Source organism: Hyalella azteca, unplaced genomic scaffold, assembly GCF_000764305.2.
Source record: "Hyalella azteca isolate HAZT.00-mixed unplaced genomic scaffold, Hazt_2.0.2 contig3643, whole genome shotgun sequence".
Taxonomy (NCBI): Eukaryota; Metazoa; Arthropoda; class Malacostraca; order Amphipoda; family Hyalellidae; genus Hyalella; species Hyalella azteca.
The window spans coordinates 302,539-326,728 of NW_025933885.1; the positions used below are offsets into that span (position 1 = coordinate 302,539).

General features: G+C 38.5%; 1 protein-coding gene across 1 annotated transcript in view; it reads right to left on the bottom strand.

Annotated features, from left to right (window-relative positions):
* Window positions 1-18,152, bottom strand: part of LOC108669578 (solute carrier family 4 member 11) — a 40,025-nt gene extending 21,873 nt beyond the window's left edge. The window contains exons 1-5 of the mRNA XM_018156957.2: window positions 17,961-18,152; window positions 15,857-15,895; window positions 5,352-5,562; window positions 4,732-4,845; window positions 3,863-4,069 (exon numbers count right to left, since the gene is read on the bottom strand). Of these exons, the coding sequence (XP_018012446.1) occupies window positions 3,863-4,069; window positions 4,732-4,845; window positions 5,352-5,562; window positions 15,857-15,895; window positions 17,961-18,107 (718 nt within the window). The 5' untranslated portion in view covers window positions 18,108-18,152. The remainder of the gene's footprint in view (window positions 1-3,862; window positions 4,070-4,731; window positions 4,846-5,351; window positions 5,563-15,856; window positions 15,896-17,960) is intronic.
* Window positions 18,153-24,190: the final 6,038 nt, after the last annotated feature.

Genomic DNA, 24,190 nt, shown 5'->3' on the forward strand with positions numbered 1-24,190 from the left:
TTATCTCTCCATAAGCATTCAAAAAGAAAGAATTACAAATATAATTCTGTGCTGAAGCACCTCATAAAGTTTTTTCTGTCATCCGATTTTTAAATTCGATATTTTTCTAGCACCCGGGGACAGTAAACGACTGCGACTTTTCTTTCAAAGTTGGACAGAGCGAGACGCGTCCCGGAATCCGAGGCTCTGTAGAGATCATCACCAAAGTATTCGCCGGGGCAGCAAGGCCGGCACTAACATTTGTCTCGGAGGTAAGCGGCAGGCATCACCATTAAAAGATAAAAAACTCGCTCTTGGAAAATGGGAATCAAAAATATGCGGTGATTTGAATTTTTTTTTAAGTATAAGCTGCAGGTTCCCACCAAATGAAAGCAGAACTAAGCGCTAGCAAGGGATGCTGAACCATTTACAGCATTTCAGTAAATTCAGTACCTATTTATGATAAATTGACTTCATGTAAGTACTTCATTCAACAGAGAATAAGAAGTTTGACCAGATGACCGGCGAATAACTCTCGAAGAAAAACATGAAATACCGAAATAGGATTATTGTCTACTAGAAATGAAAAACCTAATATATTTCAAGCACTCAGAGAAGCCATTCAACTTCTTCCACAAAGTAAGTCAATAATGCAACACAATCAATGGGCGAATTGTAGCGGGTTACGCTTTATTTAAAGTTATTCTGAGTTTTGCCTCCAGGCCATAGCATATGAGGAGAAATCAAAAATAATTATATAGTAATGGCAGTAATATATTTCATTCCTCTAGAGATTAAAGGGACCGTGCAATGTGAACGGAGCTGAGGCTAAATTCGTGATAAGTAGAGAAATAATCAATGTCAATAGATGAAACCGAAACAGTATGCAGTTATAGATATAGCAGATATCTAAGCTGTACGAGCCAGCGAATGATGACAGAACTGATTGAAGCCCGGCTACTGTTTAACATACCATTACTTCCAACGAAGATATGTAGACACTTGCTACCGATATAGTATTGCTTGAGGAAGTGCGGCGGTTTAAAACCAAAAGAGCGGCAAAAATTTGGCCCGTTGCAAAGTGAAACACCGAAACTAAGACAATGCAGGCTCTTGGATGATGTATTATGAAGCGGCTGTTCAGAGAAGTCCAATTCCAAGAACAATTTTACTGGAATTTTGACCGCTGAGCAGCGGATCTGGTTACCCTGAAACGTCGCGTTGGAAGTTGCTCCGGCATTACTACAGGGAGAATTTATTTATTATATCTACACAGCGACTAAAGGCGTATAAGAACAGCGTCAAGTATGTCGATATTTGAAAGAAGCAAGACGATTATGAGTTTTTGATGTCTAAAAAAATTGTGTGAGCTACAACCATTTCTAGTTTATATGTAACTCAACTTAGATTTTGAACAAGATTAATATGAAAACATTTTTAAACACAACCTTAATTCCACATCCTTGGTAGTGGTTATTAATCAGTGCTCTGCTGCTGATTTATAACGTCGCTTTTGGAACTCATTTGCTGTGTAATAAACGACGGCCATCAAGAGATCCGCGCAAAAGGACTACCAGCAAATTTCTCGGGGACTTGAAGGATTTTTGCCGCTGCCACGTCGGATGTATAAGCGAGTAATGATAATTCAGGGCAAATGTTGTCCGTGAGGCTCACTGACTGAGCTCTGACGTCAGAGCGCAGGCTCCTCCTCCCACGCTACTACGTCACGTTTCCTCAATGAAACTCCCTCTTTTACGTCACTGGGTTCCCTCAATGAAACCTCTACTCCTACGTCACGTCTGTTTTCTCAATGAAACCTCTACTCCTACGTCACGTCTGTTTCCTCAATGAAACCATATTCAAATAACTCTTACGTAATAAGGAAGTAAGTTTCTTGCTTAAATGAATAGTGACGCTTGTCACTATTCTGCTTGTTTTTCAAATGAAACGCTTGCCACTATTCTGTTTGTTTTTCAAATGCAAACGAAGTAAATATGGCGAGTTTGTTTTTTTTCTAAATGTATTTATTAATTCAACATCCGGGTCAAAAAAAAGTTCCAATAATGCATGTTCCAAAAAAAAATCTCTATCATGTCATGGTAGTTTTAGTTTTTTCCGACTCATATGGCAAGTTAATTCTTCACTTCATCACAAGCACCGCAAAGTCAGTTAATGAACCAGTATTTTTTCCTATATCTTCAACATCTACTAGTTTGAGAATTAGTCACTGGTTGGAGATTAAGTTGATACCAAACATGAGAACTTGAATATTACGATATATAGTAGTAAGTAATTAATATCGGACCCTCAATTGCTATTGTGCCATGCAGATAACGTGCGTAGGCAGGCTGTGAATGAACGCCTACACCCATTAAACTCGACAAGTTGGCGCAAGGGAAATTTTTTAGTTAAAAGGCGGGAGGCATCTGAGGAGCATAGGAATAAGTCGTCGTTTGAGTTTTAGAAGGCCGCTCTTGCAATAACGTATCTTGGCAAAACCGAAAGATCGATGTGAGGCTTTGGAAATACTATTCTTCAATAAGAAGATATCAAGGAATTTTTTGAATCCGATTGATTTCCAGCAGATGATTTGAATAGAATTCTTAATTACTTAATAAGAAGCAAAATTAATAAAGCGCCTAATGTAGACATTGCGAAATACCGCCAGATTACTCTATGTAATGCAGCCTATATAAAAGATTATCAAAGCAAATAGGCCATGGAAAAGTAGGAAGTTATTTAATTTAACTTTCCATTTAGACGTTTGCTCTTATGAAGGAATCATTTTTAAACACTTGATTTTTTTGGGGGGGNGCTGCACTCTGACGTGCTCTACACCACGCTGCACTCTGACGTGCTCTACACCACGCTGCCTCATGTACGCTGCACGCTGTCGTGCTCTGCACCACGCTGCCTCATGTACGCTGCACTCTGACGTGCTCTGCACCACGCTGCACTCTGACGTGCTCTACACCACGCTGCACTCTGACGTGCTCTACACCACGCTGCCTCATGTACGCTGCACGCTGTCGTGCTCTGCACCACGCTGCCTCATGTACGCTGCACTCTGACGTGCTCTGCACCACGCTGCACTCTGACGTGCTCTACACCACGCTGCACTCTGACGTGCTCTACACCACGCTGCCTCATGTACGCTGCACGCTGTCGTGCTCTGCACCACGCTGCCTCATGTACGCTGCACGCTGTCGTGCTCTGCACCACGCTGCCTCATGTACGCTACACTTTAACGTGAATGTTACAGAATTCAAAATCAGTTGGAACGAACAAGAATACATCTTTCAAATAGTTGTCATATGTACAGGCTTCGCAGTATTTTTTACAAAACTATGCGGAATTGTGCGTGAATATTTAACTACATGTACGAATATTACCCAATCAAGAATTTAGTTGCAAATTGTATGGTTTCCTAGACTCATGGATTCATAAAAATTGATGACTCAGGCATACGCATGACTTATGAAACTTATACACTGTTGACCGCAGGCTCCGACTCTAACTTAAATTTATTTTCTTGACATCTCGTCAAGGAAAATAAATGGAATTCAGACTTGGCACCGTAGGTGAAGTGAATTGCTCTTTGTGCCAAAATATTCATACATCGCAGAAGCAGAATAAAGACGTGAACTGGAAATAGATTGTTCAAGTAAGACATAGCCAAACCGCATCACGTTCTAGATGTTTTCAAGTCGATACTGATTCATGCAAACCTGAAATTTGAAATCAGGAAAAGATGCATTGAATGTTTTGTAATTTGAATGTCAGAATTAAGTGAAAATTTGTCAAAGGAATGTTACTTACCGGTAATAATCTGCTGAAAATTTGAAAACATATTTAATTGTACAGTTGTGAACTTTGTACTTACTTTTGATGACGTCACTGAAGGCATCGTTGCAGAATGCAATAGAAATGAAGAGTGCGAATATTTCCTCGGTGGATCTGGTGGACCAGCGCATGAGTCTGGACACGTCGAAGAGGGAGTACAGGATGAGGAAGAAGCTGTTCCACAGGCCCACGGCGCAGTACATCGCGTTGAAGTCCAGGTCAAAGTCCGCGCAGATGTAGTAGATTACTGCAATGAGGGTACAGTACAATACTGTGATGGCTGTGCACAGCATGTATTAACGGTGCAGTAGATTACTGCAATGACGGTGCATTATTTTATTATACTGGCTGTGCAGTAGATTACTGTACAGGCCGTGTAGTACATTACTGAACTGGCGATTCAGTACATTACTGAACTGGCGGTTCAGTACATTACTGTACTGTCTGTACAGCACATTACTGTACTGGCTGTTCAGTTGATTACTGCACTGGCTGTGCAGTACATAACTGAACTATTTCTGCAGTAGATTATTGATGCACATTACCAACGTGATGACGCAACGTGAGTGTTAACACGTTGACAATCAATCAACATCATGATTGCAGGATTGCTAGCGACAGTAAAATTTTGAACGTGGACTGAAAATATTGTGTGGAAAATATTTTTTTTCCTCTGGTGTCAATGCGAAACAGGCACTACCATGAATTTATATTCCTCTTCGTGTGTAAAAGTAATGTTTGTGTGAATTCTAACACGAAATTTATCAAATATATCTTAAATTTTCGTGAGATACAATGTAGTTAAATTACAGTATCAAAATTGTACAGTGTTCGCGGGAGTAGAATTGCTCAAGGCCTGAATTCAGTGCAAATAGTGTTGAATGTAAAGCAAATAATATAGAATATTACTTTTGATGTAGATAGCGAGGGGAGCCGTCGTGAGCTGCACGAGTAGTGGCTGGCCAGAGAACACGCCCCAGAAGATACCCCCGATCACCTGACCGATGATGACTCTCTTCACGTCTGTTACAAGGTAATAAGTCTGATCAACCTAGTGCCTGCAACAATATATACTGCATTTACAAAATCTACTGTGAAAGATTTAATGTTCGGATAGCCCATATATATTTCCTATGTTAGGCTTCAAACACACACAATCATTGACAAATATAGATAGTGTTTTATTTTATACTGCGTATTTGATAAGAAGCTAAGTTTTTCTAGCTAACTGGCTTCAAATAGAACAAAATTAGTACCAAAATTTGTGCTCTTATTTTCAACAAGGGTTTGTGCATTCGACATCAGTATGGTTTAAGTTACACTTTTCTCAACCAGACTGGAATTTCACTTGCCGTAACAAGCCAACCTCAAATTATTTCAAGATAAATCCCTGCTGCTATAAGCATATAGAAGTGTTGAAACTGAAGAAATGGGCTTATGGCCTATTACTGCATATCTGCATAAAATATTATCTTCATGAATAGAAAATTATCTTCATGGCGTATGCATGTCATAGTAGCGCTGCTCACCAATTTTGCCGTGCGTGTTGTGGTCGTTGAGGACACCGAAAGCGATGGCGGGCAGGATGGAGGCGAAGTAGAGGAAGAGTGTGGTGCTTATCACCTTCTGGATGGTCTTGTCGCCCACCACCCCGTCCCGGTAGTCGGCCCAGTAGTGCGGCAGTCGTCTCCGCAGGTCTTCTCGTAGACCGAGTGCGAAGCGGCATTTTTTCTTCCGTTTCTGCCCACGTATTTGTTAGAAGGATGATGAAATCTAAAGTAAAAATTGATTGATCCGATCGACAATATGAATATGCGTTGCGTCCGCTACTTCTTTAATTTTACGGTTAAAAAAATTAGTTGAAAGTAATATGTTAGGATATTTCAAGTGCTGCTAAAGCTAAGGAATTTAATGAAATTTGCGTTATCCTAGCTATTGAATTTTGTTTTAACGACGTAATTATTTGAATATGAAGTTATAACAAGAACTATTCTGTTTCGAGGGGAATAAATGGCAATTCTATGAATTACTATCTCTCATTTGACCGTAAAAGCCGAACGACGTACTGGATATTTTCCATACTTTTCATCCAATATTGGTAGAATCTCGGGCAGAATGATCTACAATATTACGCTGTATGGAAAAATTTTCTGAAACCAATTTTATAAAATTGGTTACTGTTAATTGCATTTTTATTTGACGACATTAATGGGCGGAAAAATAGCTTTTACAGCCATGATACTCGTATGATCATAGAAAGGTGCAAGAATTAACTTGATGGTTTGATGCACGCGATTTACTGGATCTCGCCTAATACCAATCAAACTTGGGGCTGTTAGTAGGTTGCGCATTGACATCAGTCACTAACACTGATCGTTAAATTATCGCAAGATGATTTAGAATTTTAAACCACCATCGTAAGATGATTTAAAAAATGCAAAAAGTCATTTGATTAAAAGTTAAACAACCCTAATACCAAAATTATAATGAATCATCTGCATTAAAATTGTGAAGATCAGCTACAACATCGTATCCATCGATATGATCATATATCCATATCCATCGATCCTATCCATCGATATGATGTTTATTATATACATCGATAAACATAAATTGAGGCTTCTGCTCTAAATTTTTTGGGTATTAGCCGGATATTAATGAAAACGTATCAAATTACGTGGTGGAATGTTGATAGCTCAAGTTCCTGCCAAATATCATGAAAAAATCAAGAAGTAAACGTCAGATAAAATATTTCAGGACGAGACAGATTTTCTGTCTATTATTTTGACTGTGATATAATAAAAATGATCGAAAAAATTGTACCTACAACTGAGAGCGATGAATGACTAGAAATTAATTTATTCCTATAGTAAAGTCCACGGTGTTCAAACTTTTCAATAATTTGCAATTCGTTAAACGATCATTTAATTTTCCATGTAAGGCATAGCACAAACCTTTATTTTTGCTGAAAAAATAATTGAAGTAAAATTAAAAAGTCGGTTCGCATCGGTAGCAAGGTGTTTTTAAAATTGAATGTTTTGCACTGAATTAATGGCTTTGCAATATTGCGATTATGATATGAATATAATTAATAGATAAAATTAACAGCAAGACTCACAGCTTACTAGAGAAAAAATCAGAGAAGCGAATAAAATAATTGAAATTCATCAATGCAAACTAAGAGTCGATGACGAAAATGAGAAAAAAAGTGGCAAAAAAACACTGGTAGAGTCGATAGATGAATGTGAATAATTCTCGCAATTCAGGTAAAAAATATGACTCAGTCCTCACTGCAGTGAGTGACAGAGAGCGAAACGAAACGTGAGGTCACGGACAGACGGACAGACAGACGGACACGGCGAGCACAATAGTGCATTTTTTCCATAAATGAGAAAATGCGCTAAAGAGTATATGGAGTTGGAAACACGTTTATCCCGAGTTAGCAAGGCGTGCTGGCGCGATAAGACCCCATACATTCGCGTCAAAGTCACGCGAAAAAACCCTAATTAGAAGCAAATTGGATTGAAGCCGGAAAAAAGAGCCGATATTCAGATGCAAATTTACCCTAAGCCAGGGTAACTTTGAGGGGCTCAGCAACTTTAATCAGCACACCGTTGAGGGGGAATCTGTTGAAGCCATGTACGGTATTTCCTGTAATTAAGAATTAAGGCGATTGAAAGGAAAAGGGAAAAATCATTGAATAATAATTATATCTTATATTACAAGCCGCCGTTAGTCGCCCTTTCCAGCAATTATGTTTTTTAGGCAGACATCAGGGATTGATTGTTTAAAAAAAGGAACAATATTGGTTCTTGAAGGTATTACTGATTTTATATCACCCAGATAAAGCGCTGAACAGAGACGGACATAATTGACGCGTAAGGTCCAGAGACATATTTAAACACGGTGAGTATTTGACTCATGAGAAGCAGTTGACGTATTCATAACTAACGAACGAATGAATAGTACTTTTACGGTATACAGTTACTTAAAGAAGGTGCTGAAAGTTCAATTGTATTTTCACGATTTTACCGATTCATTAAAAGAGGCACAATCGAAGGAGGCTGATTCATTGAAGGAGGTGAATTCTGGATGCGAGTGATTGATTGATTGAACTCAATGAGATTATGCATTCCAACGTTGGGAGCAATTAATTAACAAAAATCATATATTAATGAACTATATTTTTTGTATATTAAAAAAAATAAAATTTTAATGAAGCTGAATATTTTTTTGAATTAAACTGCTAGTCCCATCAAAAATTGCAGGAAACACGCAATATTTTTTAACGATTTACACATTTCAATCGATTGATACACATTTCAATCAAGCGACTTTAACCTTTAATCAAACATTTAACCTTTAAAAAATGATTTCTATCTGGCATGCATATGCTTAAATATAAATTAACAAGAAAATTTCCAAATAAACGCGCTTCAGAAGAACTTAACATTTTGAATGAATTGCAACGTCGAAGTTACAATTTTTGTTGTGCGGTCACGCAATGTCAGCTTGCAACCTCTCCATGAAACCAAAGTAAGCAAGACTTAAAATGAAGAAAAACGAAAAGATGAAAAACGCATTTCCTGGTACCTTGAAATACGACCCGGTCGTCGTACCGAGAAACTGAAGTCGATTTAAAACAAGATTTTTTTTCAACAAGTGTAGCCGCCTGCATGGCCAAAGGTCGAGCTCTGAGAACTCGAGACATCCATCTTCAGAGGAGCTATAGGCCAGGTGGTACAATTTAGCAGACTTTGCAGCAGAGCTTTGAGACCAACTTTATTCTGTGACGTTTCGAGCTTTCGGAGCAAATCTTGTGCTTGTTCAGAGGCAATAACGTTCGGCCAAAATGTGCTCTCTGTCTCTAAGGCTCGTGTACACAAGAAGTCTCCTTCAGATAAGCGAATGTTGAAGAATGGGGCTACACTTCCGGCATCTCGAGAATGGCACCAAACTTATGGCTGTTGAAAAATTAAAATCATCGATCTCAGTACTTCATTAGCAATATAAGCGACATTGCTATTAAAGAATATAAAAAGTATGCAAGTGAGGTAATAATGCGACCAACAACAACTATATGAAAATAACTCCTTAAGGGAGGAAAAAATCACGAATTGAAAGTTCTTCATAATTCGAACAGCAGGTATCCGAACTGCTGAGCCACAGCCCAATATCATTTGAAAGTGTCCAATAATATTAGTGTCCAAATTTGTTGCATCGTTTCTAAACAATGATTCACTGTATGAGTACAGGCAGACCAATAAATCTTCGAGTAAAATTTGTATTCTGAGAAAAAACATTAAAATAGTCTACATTTACTGAAAAAGCTCAAGTGCACACGAAAGTACTTCGGAATTAGAAAAAAATATAACTCAGTACTCACTGCAGTGAGTGACAGAGAGCGCATTTTCTCGTCGACGAAAACTTGAGGTCACGGACGGACGGACAGACGGACGGACAGACGGACAGACAGACGGACATGGTGAGCACAATGGTGCATTTTTTTCCATAAATGAGAAAATGCGCTAAAAATGAATCCGATTGTTATCCTTTCAATAATTAAATTTGGCTCACTTTTGGCGTAAAAATATTTATGAGAAATTGTTGGCTATGAATGAGCCAGATGCCCTCATAGGAGTTGTTTGCGAGTAGATTATTTAGATAATTAGCACAGGAATAAGTGATGCCAGTATATGGACCGAAAAAATGTCTAAAGCGACGTCTGCAATTAGGAAATATCAATTAAATTGTGTAGGCGAAAAACCCTTAGCCAGACGGTTATGGACCCTACAAATCGGGAAACTGCTTGCCCACTGCCTCGCCGATGGCCCAAATCTTGAACATTGGATTTGGCTAGAGAGCTAGAAAGGCTCAGAAGCAGTCCTATGGCACGTTCAAATGGCATGGAAAATTGAAGTGTCGGTTCGGTGATGAAGGCAAAAGCAATTTCAAGAAGGGGCTGGGCGAAAAGAGGAAAATCACACTCTCGTCGGGCGACCTAGGCGGGGTATCTGCTTGAGGATCGATAAGAGAGCGTGGGAGAGTAAGCCGAGGTAGCGTGGGAGAATAGAAGAAGTGAGAGCGTGGGAAAATAGCGTGGGAGAGCAGAGGAAAGGAGAGCGTGGGAAAATTGGCCTGGGAGAGCTGAATAATGTCAAAGCGTGGAAAATCAGCGCAGAAAATTTAGAGAAAACTTGACTGGTGACAAAAATACAGGTGCACACATGTCTTTACTAGAGAATTAGAGATAAAAAAATTACACACACAGAAGAAATGAAGTAAGACGTGAAAGCCTGATATAGTTATCATAATATCTCAATCCTTGACAAGGCTTAATTTATGATCCATAGCTTGAGAAGAGCCGTGTTGAACTTTAGGGTACAGTTGAAGCAATAATGCACCGGCCGATACCAAACGTTGCAACGCCAGAAGTTGACGTCAAATGATAGCGAGGAAAAGGTGGTAGTTTAACAGCATGAAAACTGCGAGCGAAATAAGCGACATGACTGGTACATGGAGGACAGTCCTGATAAATATATGATTTGACCGTAATATGGCTGATGAGAATGAAGCCCGGGTTTCTTGACAGATATTATAGAGGTAACTTGACTGATATAAGGGGGGTGACTTGGCTGATATGTAGATGATTTGACTGAAATATGGGTGATGTGACTGGAAATACGAGTGATTTGAATGAAAAGTAGGCGACTTGACTGAAATAAGAGTGCTTTGCAATTCTAGTTTCCCAAGTTGGGAGTGAAGAGCGTTACAATAGCAGTTGTAGCACACCATTTACCGTCACAAAAAACTCCTTTATTGAAAATGAGCAAAAGCGATTGAAAATGTTTCCAGCTTGTAAAGTTTAACTCAAATGCCGGGAAAAACCGACTCTGACTGCGTATGAAAATGATATTAAGTATAATTGACGGGCTTGAAAACTTCAAAAAGCGAAGTAAATCGTCATGTCCGGGGTTTTCTTTAGAACAAATATAACTCCTCTAAGGCAGAATTTCCAAAGCTCCACTTCAGCTAGAGTGATGAAACGAGGTTCGAGGATTGGTCTCACTGAACGTCGCTTAAAGGCCACGAGAGAAAGAGCAAGGTCAAGGCTTCAACAACTTTGAATGTCACCACTATACTGTATCTTCAAAATGCCATTATCACGAGGCAATATGTAACACAACTGATACAGATCTCCGATAGAGATTCAGATAAGTGAGTGAACAGCGGGAACAATCGAGAAAATAATTTTGTTGTATGACAGGTTAATGAATACTCATAGGCGACGCTGAAAAAATGAGTCTATTTCTTTTCAAATAATTTCCTGAACATTGCTTCTTTAGTGTGAATAGTCTTCATCCTTCATTATTGAATCTTTTTTTAACTGGACATAATGAATGAACTTTCACTGGAACAAAATAGAATTCATTTCATCATGAGATGCGACAAGTAGTCTGTAGGTTGGGGCTGTGTGGAAGAATTGAACTTTACACTCGGAGATATGAATGTTTCAAATTGCTCAAATTTTGATGCACTTTCTTACGCACAGCTCGAGAATAGAACACGTGTAACACTTATAAACCCTTTGTCGGGCCAAATTGGGACAAGATGATACACACGATGACAAATAGTGCATTTATAGATATTTTTGGGCCAAGATTTTTTTGAATGAAGGGTGGTTTCTTCCTCACTGCACATTTCTGAAATGCTTGTGTCGCAACACGTGCTTTTTATTAAATTTCACTGAAAATAAGAAAGCTATATTTACTCCTGTAGTTGAAAATTAACACATTATTGAACGTGAAAGTGAGAAATTATACACCGGGGTATGCATCTTAGTTGGCTCTTGAATTGAATAAACGGTAGAAGCTTGGTACTACTAAAATCCTGTCCAAATTACGAGCAAGGTGCCCAGAATATTCTTACCTTTTAATTTCTTCTTACCATAAATTACATCTTTTGAAAAATTTGACTTAATAACAGCTTAAGCAGGCAACGACGAGCAATAGTAAGATATTTAGGAACATCAACATTACAGCATCCAGATGTGGTGCAGGGAACGTTAGAATAATTGCTACCGAAACGTCAACCACGATTACAACGACAAAAAATAATAATAAATTATGATGTTATGTGCATATCCACAGCCATAAACCGAATATTTAACATTGACAGAACGATTCCAAGTTTCAATTAGTCACAATTCTAGGTAGCGAGTGGAATTAACTCATTACAGAAAATGCATTTACGAAGTTATAATCAAGTGTATACAACGAAAGAAGATCATCCAAAACGAACGACCTTAACAACGAATGACTTGACAATCGAAAACATGAATAACACACACAAAGAAGCATTCATAAATGAAATCAATAACTTGCGAAAGCCTAATTAGCGAAAAATAACATTGATCAAACCATGACTAAACATCAACATCAACACCACAGCAATGTTTAAGTGCGACAATACAATACGGTAAGTAGACTATTTTATAAGACAGTGACTAACAAAATTAAAAATAACAGAATGCAAGAAACAACAACCATTCACCATCAGCTACAATCACGATTCCATGCCCAGCAAAAAGAATTACTTCAGAAAACGACATAAGGGACTGTTTTTCGTTCCGCTGGCAACCAAGCCTCAAGAGCACCTAACCACGAAGCATAGGCTAGCTACTTAATGCAAAATGCATCCTCAAAATACTTAAATAGCTATCCCAATTTGCGGGAACGTGTGAATGTTTATAGATCTGCCGTATTAATGTACCTTGTAGTTGTGTTACTGAACTACGTCGAGTGATGAAATAACATTTTCCAAAATATTGTGATTAAATCGCTTAGTTCCACTCTACACTTCTTCTCTTTAGTTGGAATTAAGAGAGAATAGTAAATTTAAAGAAATTAATTTATATTGCCTTATGAACGTATTGCCACTGCGTGTTTGCATGGGACAGACTTCTAAACGCTTCCTTTTCAGCCAACTATTCACATTACGTTCATAGAAATACGACCGGGAGCCGTCCAAACTAATATAGGAAAAGGCTAAGGATTTATAAGTAGACAAAATAGTGACGCCATTGAATTTATGTGCTGACACTGAAAAGATGACCATTCACAACATGAAATATCGATGTTAACGCCAACAAGTTAAAAAAAAATATATTCATAGGATATAGTGCCTTTTATCTCATGATCATGAACAGGGGTAAAGTATAATTAAAATTGAACTTTAAAATCTTGAAAAATGTCGATTTTTTGATGCTCGAATATAAAAGGAATAATGGAGCATCGGAACAAAGCAAACGAGCCTCGTCCTTAACGAGCAAAGAGTCAACAGAAATGAACTTCCGTTATGGGGGAGCATCGACACGGATAAATAAGTCATGAAGAAGAGAAGGTCACTCAGAAATGACAAAATAATATAGTTGACATTCACATCTCTGCATTTTTACATCAGCTGCTTTAAATAAATCACTTCATAATATTTCAATCAATTAATAATTTTAAGTGCTTATTAATCTTCAACATATATTGGCAAAATTCACTCAATAATTAAACTCAGTGAGTAAATCAAAGAGAGCGTATAAGGTGCAATGATATGGAGATACCACGCCGACGTACAGAACGCCTAACCACCATGGTTTTAAATACCCTACATATTATTTTTTTATACCTTTATTTGGTCACGGTCATGGCGGTATGTAGCAGCAGACCAAGTGAGGTATTAGGAGCAGAGCGAGGTACAAATTAATAAACGATATTTTTATTCTATTAGGTGGAAAAAAACTTTCTCTTTAATTTGGAAAAGGTAGTCTATATTTTTCAGCTGCCAATGACTTAAAAAAGACCATGCCACTGACTTTCTCGAGCATTGTCCAGATTATATTTTGAACTAAGATCAATGTTTGCCTAAATTAGCCGTGAGCAATTATTTTGGAGGCTTTAACGAGCATTATACGGTTGCGAATGTTGTGGTATTTCAAGTTTCTTAATTTAAAATTCAACAGTAAGGACATAATTCCACCGTCATTTGTTTATTAGTTAATATAGAGGCGGATTTATTTTCCGGAAAGTAAGGGACTGATATGAAAATATGGATTACATGTTGAAGTTAACGGTTAATGTTCTTATATTTATAAAGGGCAATTCTTATATTTTTACCTAAAAATTTGCTATACGTATTGAATATTTTACCCATTAATGGCTTATGCGACCCCGTTACTGTTAGGATATCTATTTTTTCCTTGAAGAAAATATTTAAAAGGTCTGGAGTACGGACAGTTCCAAAATGAAGGTGATGTTGTGATGAGGGTTAAATTTGTTTAGGGCACGAGGATGGGAAAACAACTAATCAGTTTTATACAACAAGTAGAAGTGCAGTGAGGAAGAAGCCCTTGTAATGCATTGCATTTGTTGCGGTGCCTCGTGCGCGATGAGTATTGACTCATGTGCAAACAAAATCGACACGTGCCACGACCAACGAACTACATTGAATTGTACCACGAACATTTATCCTCATATCAGAAAATAAAATTCATTGTAAATATAACAATGAGCATTTTTTGCCATTATTTATGTATATTGATGCACAGTACCGAATTGACTTTGAGAGTGCATCATGTCGTGGAAATAGAAAATATTCAAAAGTATCATCACAATTGTTCGAATTTATTTTGCTTCCTTGTCGTGGAAAGGGAAGCAGCATATGATGGGTGAGACTATAACGAAGTTTTATTCATTACTAGCTAAGTTTTTTCTTTTATGAATTCTAGCATCGCTCACCAGAATTAGAGAGCATAGAAGCGCCACATGAACAAATTGTTCAGAGAAAAGTTTGCAATAAATTTATAAAAATGGTCCTGTTATGACACGCAAGAACATTTTGACGTATATTTTCTTACATTCAGAGAAACTGTAAGAAAAATACAGGAAGGAAACAGTTTCCGACTACGTATAAGAAAATGAGAAAATAAAGGGAGTGTATTATTAACGTGATTTGAAACGAGTATACATTAGAAGAAATCATTATCTCTCCACAGAAAAAAAAAGAAAATCAAACGTTAACATTGTCATGATAATGTAAACTTTTTTTTCAGCTCTGGATGTGGTAAAGCTCGATTTTGATAGTGAGTTTACCTCAAGTTAAAGGTACAATTCAGAGTATTAAGAAATTTCAGCAAAATTTAGAAAGTGTTCGATGTTGAAGATGGAACTCGCTCGATATCCCACAGATAATCAAGTCTTGCCTGACATTTTCTTGACTGTTAAAAGATCAGGCCTACTAAATAATATAAGATCAATAGGGATAAAAAGTGGGTCTCGACTGGGACAAAAAGTGGTTATCGAAAGGGATAAAAAGTGGGTCTCAACTGGGACATGAAGTGGGTTGCGAAAGGGACAAAAAGTGGGTCTCAGCTGGGACATGAAGTGGGTCGCGAAAGGGACAAAAAGTGAGTCTCAGCTGGGACAAAAAGTGGGTCTCAACTGGGACAAGAAGTGGGTCTCGAAAGGGACGAAATGAGGGTTTGGATATAAAGAATCATTGCTGGATTAACTGCAATCACTCGATGTTCAGATTCAGCAAAAATTTTCAACACATAAAGTGAGAAGTGAAGTGGAGTCGAACGGCCACGTTTACAGCGTAAGTAAAATACATGTAATGTAGTTTAATGCAGTATATATAGACACTTGCGAGGTTACAGAAAGCTAAGCGGACTTTAGAACGGCGAGCAAAATGCTATACCAATATGGAATTTTGGCAATTCATAAGCTTGATTAAAACATCATTAATATGACGGAAAGAACATTCACAAGTATTACTTTGATACGAATCAACTGTACACATTCCCTGGCACGTTATTGTGATCTGAGCTACACATTAATTGAGTTATCTGCAGCTCAGAAATTGAGCCAGGAATACTGATGAGCTTTTTAAGCAACCAAGTTTATTGTTCTAATTCAAGCTATGAGTTGCCAAAGTTCGTTGTGGGAAGACATACACCGAGTATAATAAGTGTAAAGGGTCTCACGAGGGTGTAGGCGACAGATGTTGAAAGTACGGAAGGTCCCTGCAGGGTTTGTCAAGAGCATCATTAAAATGGAGGAATAGGGAGTTAATCCTACTGCATCATAAAAATTAACGGATGTGATGAAGTTGTTTCCATGGCATCATTGAAATAGAGACATAGGGAGTTATTCCTACTGCATCATAAAAACTGAAATGATGAAGTTGTCCCCATGGCATCATTAAAATGGAGGCATAGGGAGTTATTCCTACTGCATCATAAAAATTAACGGATGTGATGAAGTTGTTTCCATGGCATCATTGAAATGGAGGAAGGGGGAGTTATTCCTACTGCATCATAAAATTAACGGATGTGATGAAGTTGTTTCCATGGCATCATTGAAATAGAGACATAGGGAGTTATTCCTACTGCATCATAAAAACGGATATGATGAAGTTGTCCCCATGGCATCATTAAAATGGAGGCATAGGGAGTTATTCCTACTGCATCATAAAAATTAACGGATGTGATGAAGTTGTTCCCATGGCATCATTGAAATGGAGGCATATGGAGTTATTCCTGATTCATCATAATACGTATCATACATGACAGACAAGGCATCACTAAAACTGGTGAAGGAATCCTGTCATACGGAAGTGCATGGAAGGAGCATATGAATTTCTTTATAGACTGCGACGAGTGGAGCAACTTACACAACGAACTTACATGGGCCCATGCTGAAATGATTTCAGTTTCTATACTATTACTAAAGAGATCTATTTTATCATTACACACAGATTTAATTTCATTCTCAGGGGACTCATCATTATGAGGATACTTATTCGATATAAGAAATATAGTTCTCGTGCAGTCACCGAATGGGTGTCTGCTTGTGATGTTGTGGTCATTGATAATTAATCTTCCAGTACAACGAAGTGCTGGAATGTATGCATAAGGTGACGGAAATTTGTATAATAAATTGGAACAAACTTAAAATTGTGACGTCGATTAATTCATCACTCGTTCATAAAAGACGAATAGATTAAAAATTCTAGTAAAAAATATGTTAACAACATTTTTATAAACCTAAATTTCAAAAACTAAAAAAGCAGTATCGAGAAATGCAAGCCATAATCAACCCAGGATGACTTTAATCGTAGTCTCTTCGTTTTCGTTGAGAAGTCAGAAGCTTCACTAACAGCAACACATTCTGTGCAATACCCTTGGTGCAATAGCTTCGGTGCAATACCTTTGGTTAAATACCCTCAGAGCTATACCCTCAGTGCTAAACCTTCGGTGCCATACTCTCAGCGTAATAACCTTAGTGCAATAATCTCTTAATAATAATAATCTCAATAATATCAGTACAATAATCTCACTGGCATTTTCTGGGCGCCCATCTTAAAAATCATTCGACTAAACCGAAGACAGGCCGGAAAATTGTATTTTGATTATGTCAATATTTTTGGGCTGCATCGATGATTTTATAAAAATATATTAAAATATACGCCGAAGCTCAAGAATTAGCTGAATTTTGAAAAAAGTTTATAGGCGGTTAAAAATACGCCTTCAATAAGTATTGACGATGAAAATTTTTTCACATGCTATGCTTTACATGGAAAGTTCTTAAAAAATTAGCAATGGAAATGATCAGAGTTCAGTTGAAAAAATTTAGAGATTAGAAAAATAAAAATATACTTATTACTATTGCTTGTCATCATAATGAGGGTTTATCACGATCAAACAAGTTTAAAATCACTATAAGTATAACAAAACAACATAAATATTAAGAGAAAAGTTTAAAAAGTCTGAGCCTGTCTGTAGAAGTGTTACAAAAGTTTGACTAACAGAAGCGATTTGCCTAATGACGTCTTAAAAGGCTTGCATCGTCTACCTTGAACTTACTGCAAAATATAATCTAGTACGCAACATAGAATAAAAATATTTTTCCACACAGAAAAATTTTATTTTCACAATACACGATACAACACCTCAATACAATTCAAACACAACGCCTCAAAACAGTTCTAATGATATTCATTCCTTGTATCACTTTTTTCCCTAAGTACAATACAAAACATTATTATTGAAATTATACACAACACAATGACCCCTGTTAGGTACTCACATATTCAGCCTCTGGGTCATGGTTCATGATGACACGCTTCTCATTAGCGGCCTGCTGCTCGGCTGTGAGGTCATGGGAGTGCTTGATAATGAGCCGCTTGAACTCTTCTTCCGTGGGCGCCGCCAGCAGCGACTGCCGCAGGTCCATGTCCGAGAAGATCGTGGCAAACGTGCGGCCGGTCTCCAGGGCGTTCTTCGTGCCTTTCTGCGGGACACACAAATACAAGGTTGAACACAGAGCACAAGCACACACAGAAGACAAGAAAATATACATAACATAAGGAACTACTAAGAATACAAGGATATCGTGGCAAACGTGCGACCGGTCTCCAGGGCGTTCTTCGTGCCTTTCTGCGGGATGTATAAATACAAGATTTATTACACAGAATACGAAAAGATACACAGAACCCAAAGATATACATATAACAAAAGAAGATATACAGAACACAAGAAAATCATTGCAAACGTGCGGCCGGTCTCCAGGGCGTTCTTCGTGCCTTTCTGCGGGACACACAAATACACGATTTAATACACAGAATACGAGAAGAAACACAGAACACAAGGATATACATATAACAAAAGAAGATATACAGAACACAAGAAAATCGTGGCAAACGCGCGGCCGGTCTCCAGGGCGTTCTTTGTGCCTTTCTGCGGGACGTATTAATACACGACTTAATACACAGAATACGAGAAGATACACAGAACCCAAAGATATAAATGTAACACAAGAAGATATACAGAACACAAGGATATCGTGACAAACGTGCGGCCGGTTTCCAGGGCGTTCTTTGAGCCTTTCTGCGGGACACAATAATACAAGATTAAAAACACAGAACACAAGAAGATACACAGAACACAATGAAACATAAAGAACGCAAGAAGATTTGTAGAAACATAAAAAGATATACAGAACACAATGAGATATGCAGAACATAAAAAGATATACAGAACATATAAGGATATACAGACCATAAGGAGAAACAAAGATCACAATAAGATCGTGACGAATGTGCGGCCTGTCTCCAGGGAATCACTGTACTTTTCTCTGGGACGAATAAATACAAGCTTTAATACAAGCTTTATGCACAGAATACAAGGAGATCGTGTCGAATGATACCGTAACAAAACTCCGCACTGTTACAAGAAGGAAAGTAGGTAAGTTATTCAACGAGAACAAATAATTGATTTGCCGGCGAAAATGTTCAATTCTTAAGATTTATGAAATGAATTAGTCATCACCCAAAAGCTATTTTAAAAATGTCCACAAAAATTGTGAAATTTTATAGATATGCGATGAAATGATCAAAATCTAAACATGGAAAAATGCGTACATCAAAAGTGTTTATTTTAAAGACAATTGTAAGTGGGTTCTACAGAATATTGATTGCAACTACGAAACGCACCCAAATAAATAAATTATTTTGGCACAGAGGCATTTTATCTCAGTTGAAATTTTGCTCGAATATAACACGTTTATATATGCATTCTCGATTTCAATCCAGCTAATATCCATTGCCTCGCATAAATTCACAATGAATAAAATAAAACTTCCGTGGATCAAGTGAAGACACGAGTGAGAATTTAGTATAGACTTCAGCCCGCATCCCTACAGCTGGACAGAGAAGCCGTAGAGTGACCATGCAGCCCAACACTTAAACGACCAATCCGGCATTCACCAACTAAGCAAGGTTTAACCTAAATCTATAATACTAGGTATTGCATCCTGTTTTAGCGTTTCAAGGCAATGAAATAATTGTTACTGCATAATTCTCAAAGCGCTACAGCACAGCTAGTGCTGTTTAATACAGATTTGATGGAGTGTACTAGACATAACCACGTTGGTGACCTTGCTAATTTTTGGTTTAGCGCAGAAAACCGAAATCTGAACCTAATAACCAAGCGTTTGATAGAAGCATCAGTACTAATTTGCAAATAACTGATTAACTTTTGTAGTAAGAGAAGAATGAACTTCTAGGATCTAAGAAATTAAACTCTATATCATTGACATTCAGATCGCTAGGAAATGCAGATGATTATACCATTATAACAAGCGGAATCGTTTATTTTTCTGAGCATTACGGATAAACATACACAGACCTCGTATTAAAAGCAATAGTATTTACGTCCTTCTGCGTATATGAGCTTCATAATCTCTGACTCCGCTAGAATCCATCGAATCAATAACCTGTTCCTGCCTACCACTCTTAAAAGAAATGTTAAGAACTGTTATCGGTTCACCACACACTTCCAGTTAATGCAAGAAATCAAGAATCACACCTAACATCGATATTCATTCAAATTGTACGAGGCGCATGTATCTTAGCGGCATTGACGACACTCATGTCTATCTAGCCTCATGTATACCGAGCCTCATGACTACCTAGCCTCATGTCTACCTAGCCACATGTCTACCTAGCCTCATGACTACCTAGCCTCATGACTACCTAGCCTCATGTCTACCTAGCCTCATGTCTACCTAGCCTCATGTCTACCTAGCCTCATGTCTACCTAGCCTCATGTCTACCTAGCCTCATGTCCACCTAGCCTCATGTCTGCCTAGCCTCATTTCTACCCAGCACTATGTATTATATTATTTTATATTATATTATATAATATTATATTATTAAAGACGACTTCTACATTAGTAGCCACTTTCTTCGTCGTCTTTCGTATTAAATTCCCATACTGCTGAATTAACGCGTTGCAGGATGTCATTAACTTGTGCTAGGTTCTTCATTTTTATTTAACATACCGCAAACGGTTTCAAAACAGTGAGGGCACCGTGCTGTCGCACCAGTCGCAACCCGCTAACTGTGATACAAATTTCTATGGCTAGAACTTGCCTAATTCTACAAAGGAAAATTTTCAGTAATTTGTACTGAACATGACTAAACATAATCTGCGGCTGCATTCCAGCCCCTTAAATGTGTTAACATTTACATTAAATCACTAACAGACCGCAACAAAATTAATTTTACAATAGGCCTAACAAGTTCAGTGGTACCAAAACGAGTTGGTGACGAGTCTCTAAATTTAGCTATCTTAATTTTAGCAGATCTAACTCTTCCGTGTTCATCTGGATAAACTTCTATTATCCTTCCTAGACTCCACATGTTCCTGGGCAGCAATTGGTCAGTGACCAAAACGAGGTCTCCGACGTCATGCGATCTTTGATTCTTGAACCACTTTTGTCGTTTTTGCAGCAGCGGTAAATACTCTTTGCGCCAACGGGTCCAGAATACGTCGGCTAGGTACTGCACCTGACGCCACCTTCGGTTACAGTAAGAATCTTCTCTGTTGAAAAGTCCCGGCGGAAAAGTTGCTTGGGAGTGGAGTAGTAGCAAATGATTCGGAGTAATGGCATCCAAATCACAAGGGTCGTTCGAAGCTGGTGTCAAAGGCCTGTTGTTGAGGATAGATTCAACTTCACAGAGTAAAGTTGATAGCTGCTCATCATTCAGTTTGAGTGGTTGCTCGTTCATCAGGGCGCTCAAAACTCGGCGCACCGATCGGATTTCCGTTTCGAATGCACCTCCAAAGTGGGAAGCTGACGGCGACTGGAAACGCCAGTCGATGGCCTTCTGCCGCATCCAATTTTCAATGTGAAGAGAATTCCATTTATCAAGTTCGATCTTTATCTCCCTTATAGCAAGGATTGGGGCGATGCTCACGGTCCCATCCTGTGCAACTGACCGCATATAGGCAATCGCTCCATACGCTGTCTCACTCCCGTCACTGAAGTAGTGGATCTCGCGCTTCTCAACGTCGCCAGACGCGTAAGCACGTGGGTACTCGTNATCCAAAAATAAATAGCTCCTTACCAAAACAGTGAGGGCACCGTGCTGTCGCACCAGTCGCAACCCGCTAACTGTGATACAAATTTCTATGGCTAGAACTTGCCTAATTCTACAAAGGAAAATTTTCAGTAATTTGTACTGAACATGACTCGACATAATCTGCGGCTGCAGATATATTACCCCTTGTGAGAAGTCATAAATTTTCCATGAGTAACGAAGGAGTGGCTAAATAGTCAATTTATCAATGCTGATAACATTAGTGAGTGGGGTAACAATTGTTTCTTGGTATATCAAAATCAAATTGGATAACATAGGTGAAAAAAAATTAGGAGCTACTGCCGTAGATGATGAAATATCAACTGCCTCATCAACTGCCAGCAGGTATTTGTTTTGCGATCCATATATCAGCAATTGAGTGGGTGTTTCTTTTTTTATTGCTCAAAATTTCATTATAACTGTTATATTGTTTAATATTTTAAATATGAAATTGTTTAATTTAGCCTGTTAACAATTTGAGTTTAGTTTCAGCGAGAAGTGAGATGACCCTTTCGTCCCTAGTTCCGGACATCAAATCCGGAACATTTAGCCTCGTAACTTCGACAATTTAAGCGCTTTTAGTAAACGATAACTTTCAGAGTGGAATAGAATCAGTATCGAATTTAGAGGTTGTTCAAGAGTATGGAAATTATCTAGCCATTAAATGGCCAAGAGTGGCATGAAAAATCCGCTTTTGTGCCCTGACAGGCAACATAAGCACGAGCTTGCATGTTCTCCAAAGAATAAAGAAATTTTCTCCTGAATAGAGTCGACGATGCGAAGAGCGGCTATTGTTTCACTAAGCGGGCAAGGTTCGGCCCCGCGCTTTGAAGTTGCTGAGATTCCTATTAAATTAGGATGTCATAATTGATAATGTGGCAGTTCAGCGATGCCGCCCGAGCCCGTAACTCAGACGAGACGAGCACAGTTCTTTGAGTGTAACATCACGCATACGAGCGTTGACCGTGTCGTGGGCGGCGACGTGGCTGTTAACGTGGCCATATCAGACCAGATCCTCAGCTCCATGCATCACTTTGATCGCGGCCGAGACAAGTGAAAGTTGAGTTGTGAAACGCATCACTCAATTCATTCGTTAGGATCTTTGTTGGAAATATGCTTCATAAAATCCAAGATGCCGGCTTCGCAATCTCTTAATCTGATCCTGCCTCAACGCAGCCAAAATAGTGCAGAAGAAATATCCTTTCGCTGCTTGAGCGCGCCGCGCATGGTCTCGCCGTCAACACCAAGTATGTACCAACACCAACCAAACTCGAAGTTCTCATGTATAAATGAAAATCTATTCATGAGTCTGCCATAATTTCAATAGATGAGCATCAGAGTTCCGTTTGCCAGTCTATGATCGCATCTGACACCATATAATCATCGCTGTGGCTGAGGTGCCGCTTTGACCTCCAGTCGCTGAAACGTTCTTATCGCCACAGGAATTATCAATATTCTGCTTCCAAGAATCATAAAAGATTGCGCGTAACATGCAGCTAGACTGCAAATTTTTCCTTAATTGCACATAATAAACATGACGAGACTTGGGAATTTTTTTTATGAATGCAAATTTTCTACTCGCCTTGGAAATTATCTGGATTTTTTTTCTTATCACGATTGTGTGGAAACCTGGACTAGTGTCATCGAGGTTGATGGATGAGCCGTCAAGCCTCTCACGTCAGCCCAGCTTCGGTGCTCACAGCTCCAGCTATTACAGGTGGGTCGTGTCCAGGCTTCTTCGGGCCGCAGAACATTTCAATCTTGCAGCTAGGATGCAATTGTATTTTTAGCGCATTCTCATTTATGGAAAGAAGGCGCTATTGTGCTCGTCATGTCCGTCCGTCTGTTCGTCCGTCCGTCTGTTCGTCCGTCCGTCTGTCCGTCAGTGACCACGTTTACGTCGACGAGAAAATGCGCGCTCTGTCACTCATTGCAGTGAGTACTGAGTTATATTTTTTAAAATTTTATATATTGAAATTGGTAGGAATTGGTGACGCTAAGTGCCCCTGGAGTTATGCCGTATTAATTACACAACAACTGCAAAGCGTGCACCTACAACCATCATGCCTTCTAATCACAGTGGGGCTTCAATGCATGGAAAGTTGCGCTCTAATATGTTCAATGATCTGTATAAGTCCTGTTTTTTTTTTAAAGCCGTTTCGCCATTTGTTTGCGTGTGGCGTAACTCGAGTTTAAAAATATATGTGTTTCAAATTAATCGAACGATAAAGAGCATAGTTTGGGGAAATTTTCCAGTTAATGTCCTAGATATTAAGAGATGCAATTGCAGCTATGAAATTCAATCACTTGATCCATAATACACCCGTTAACCCTTTATCGCCGTATGTAACCCTCCGGGAACATACAATTATATATACGTAAACTATTGTATGTA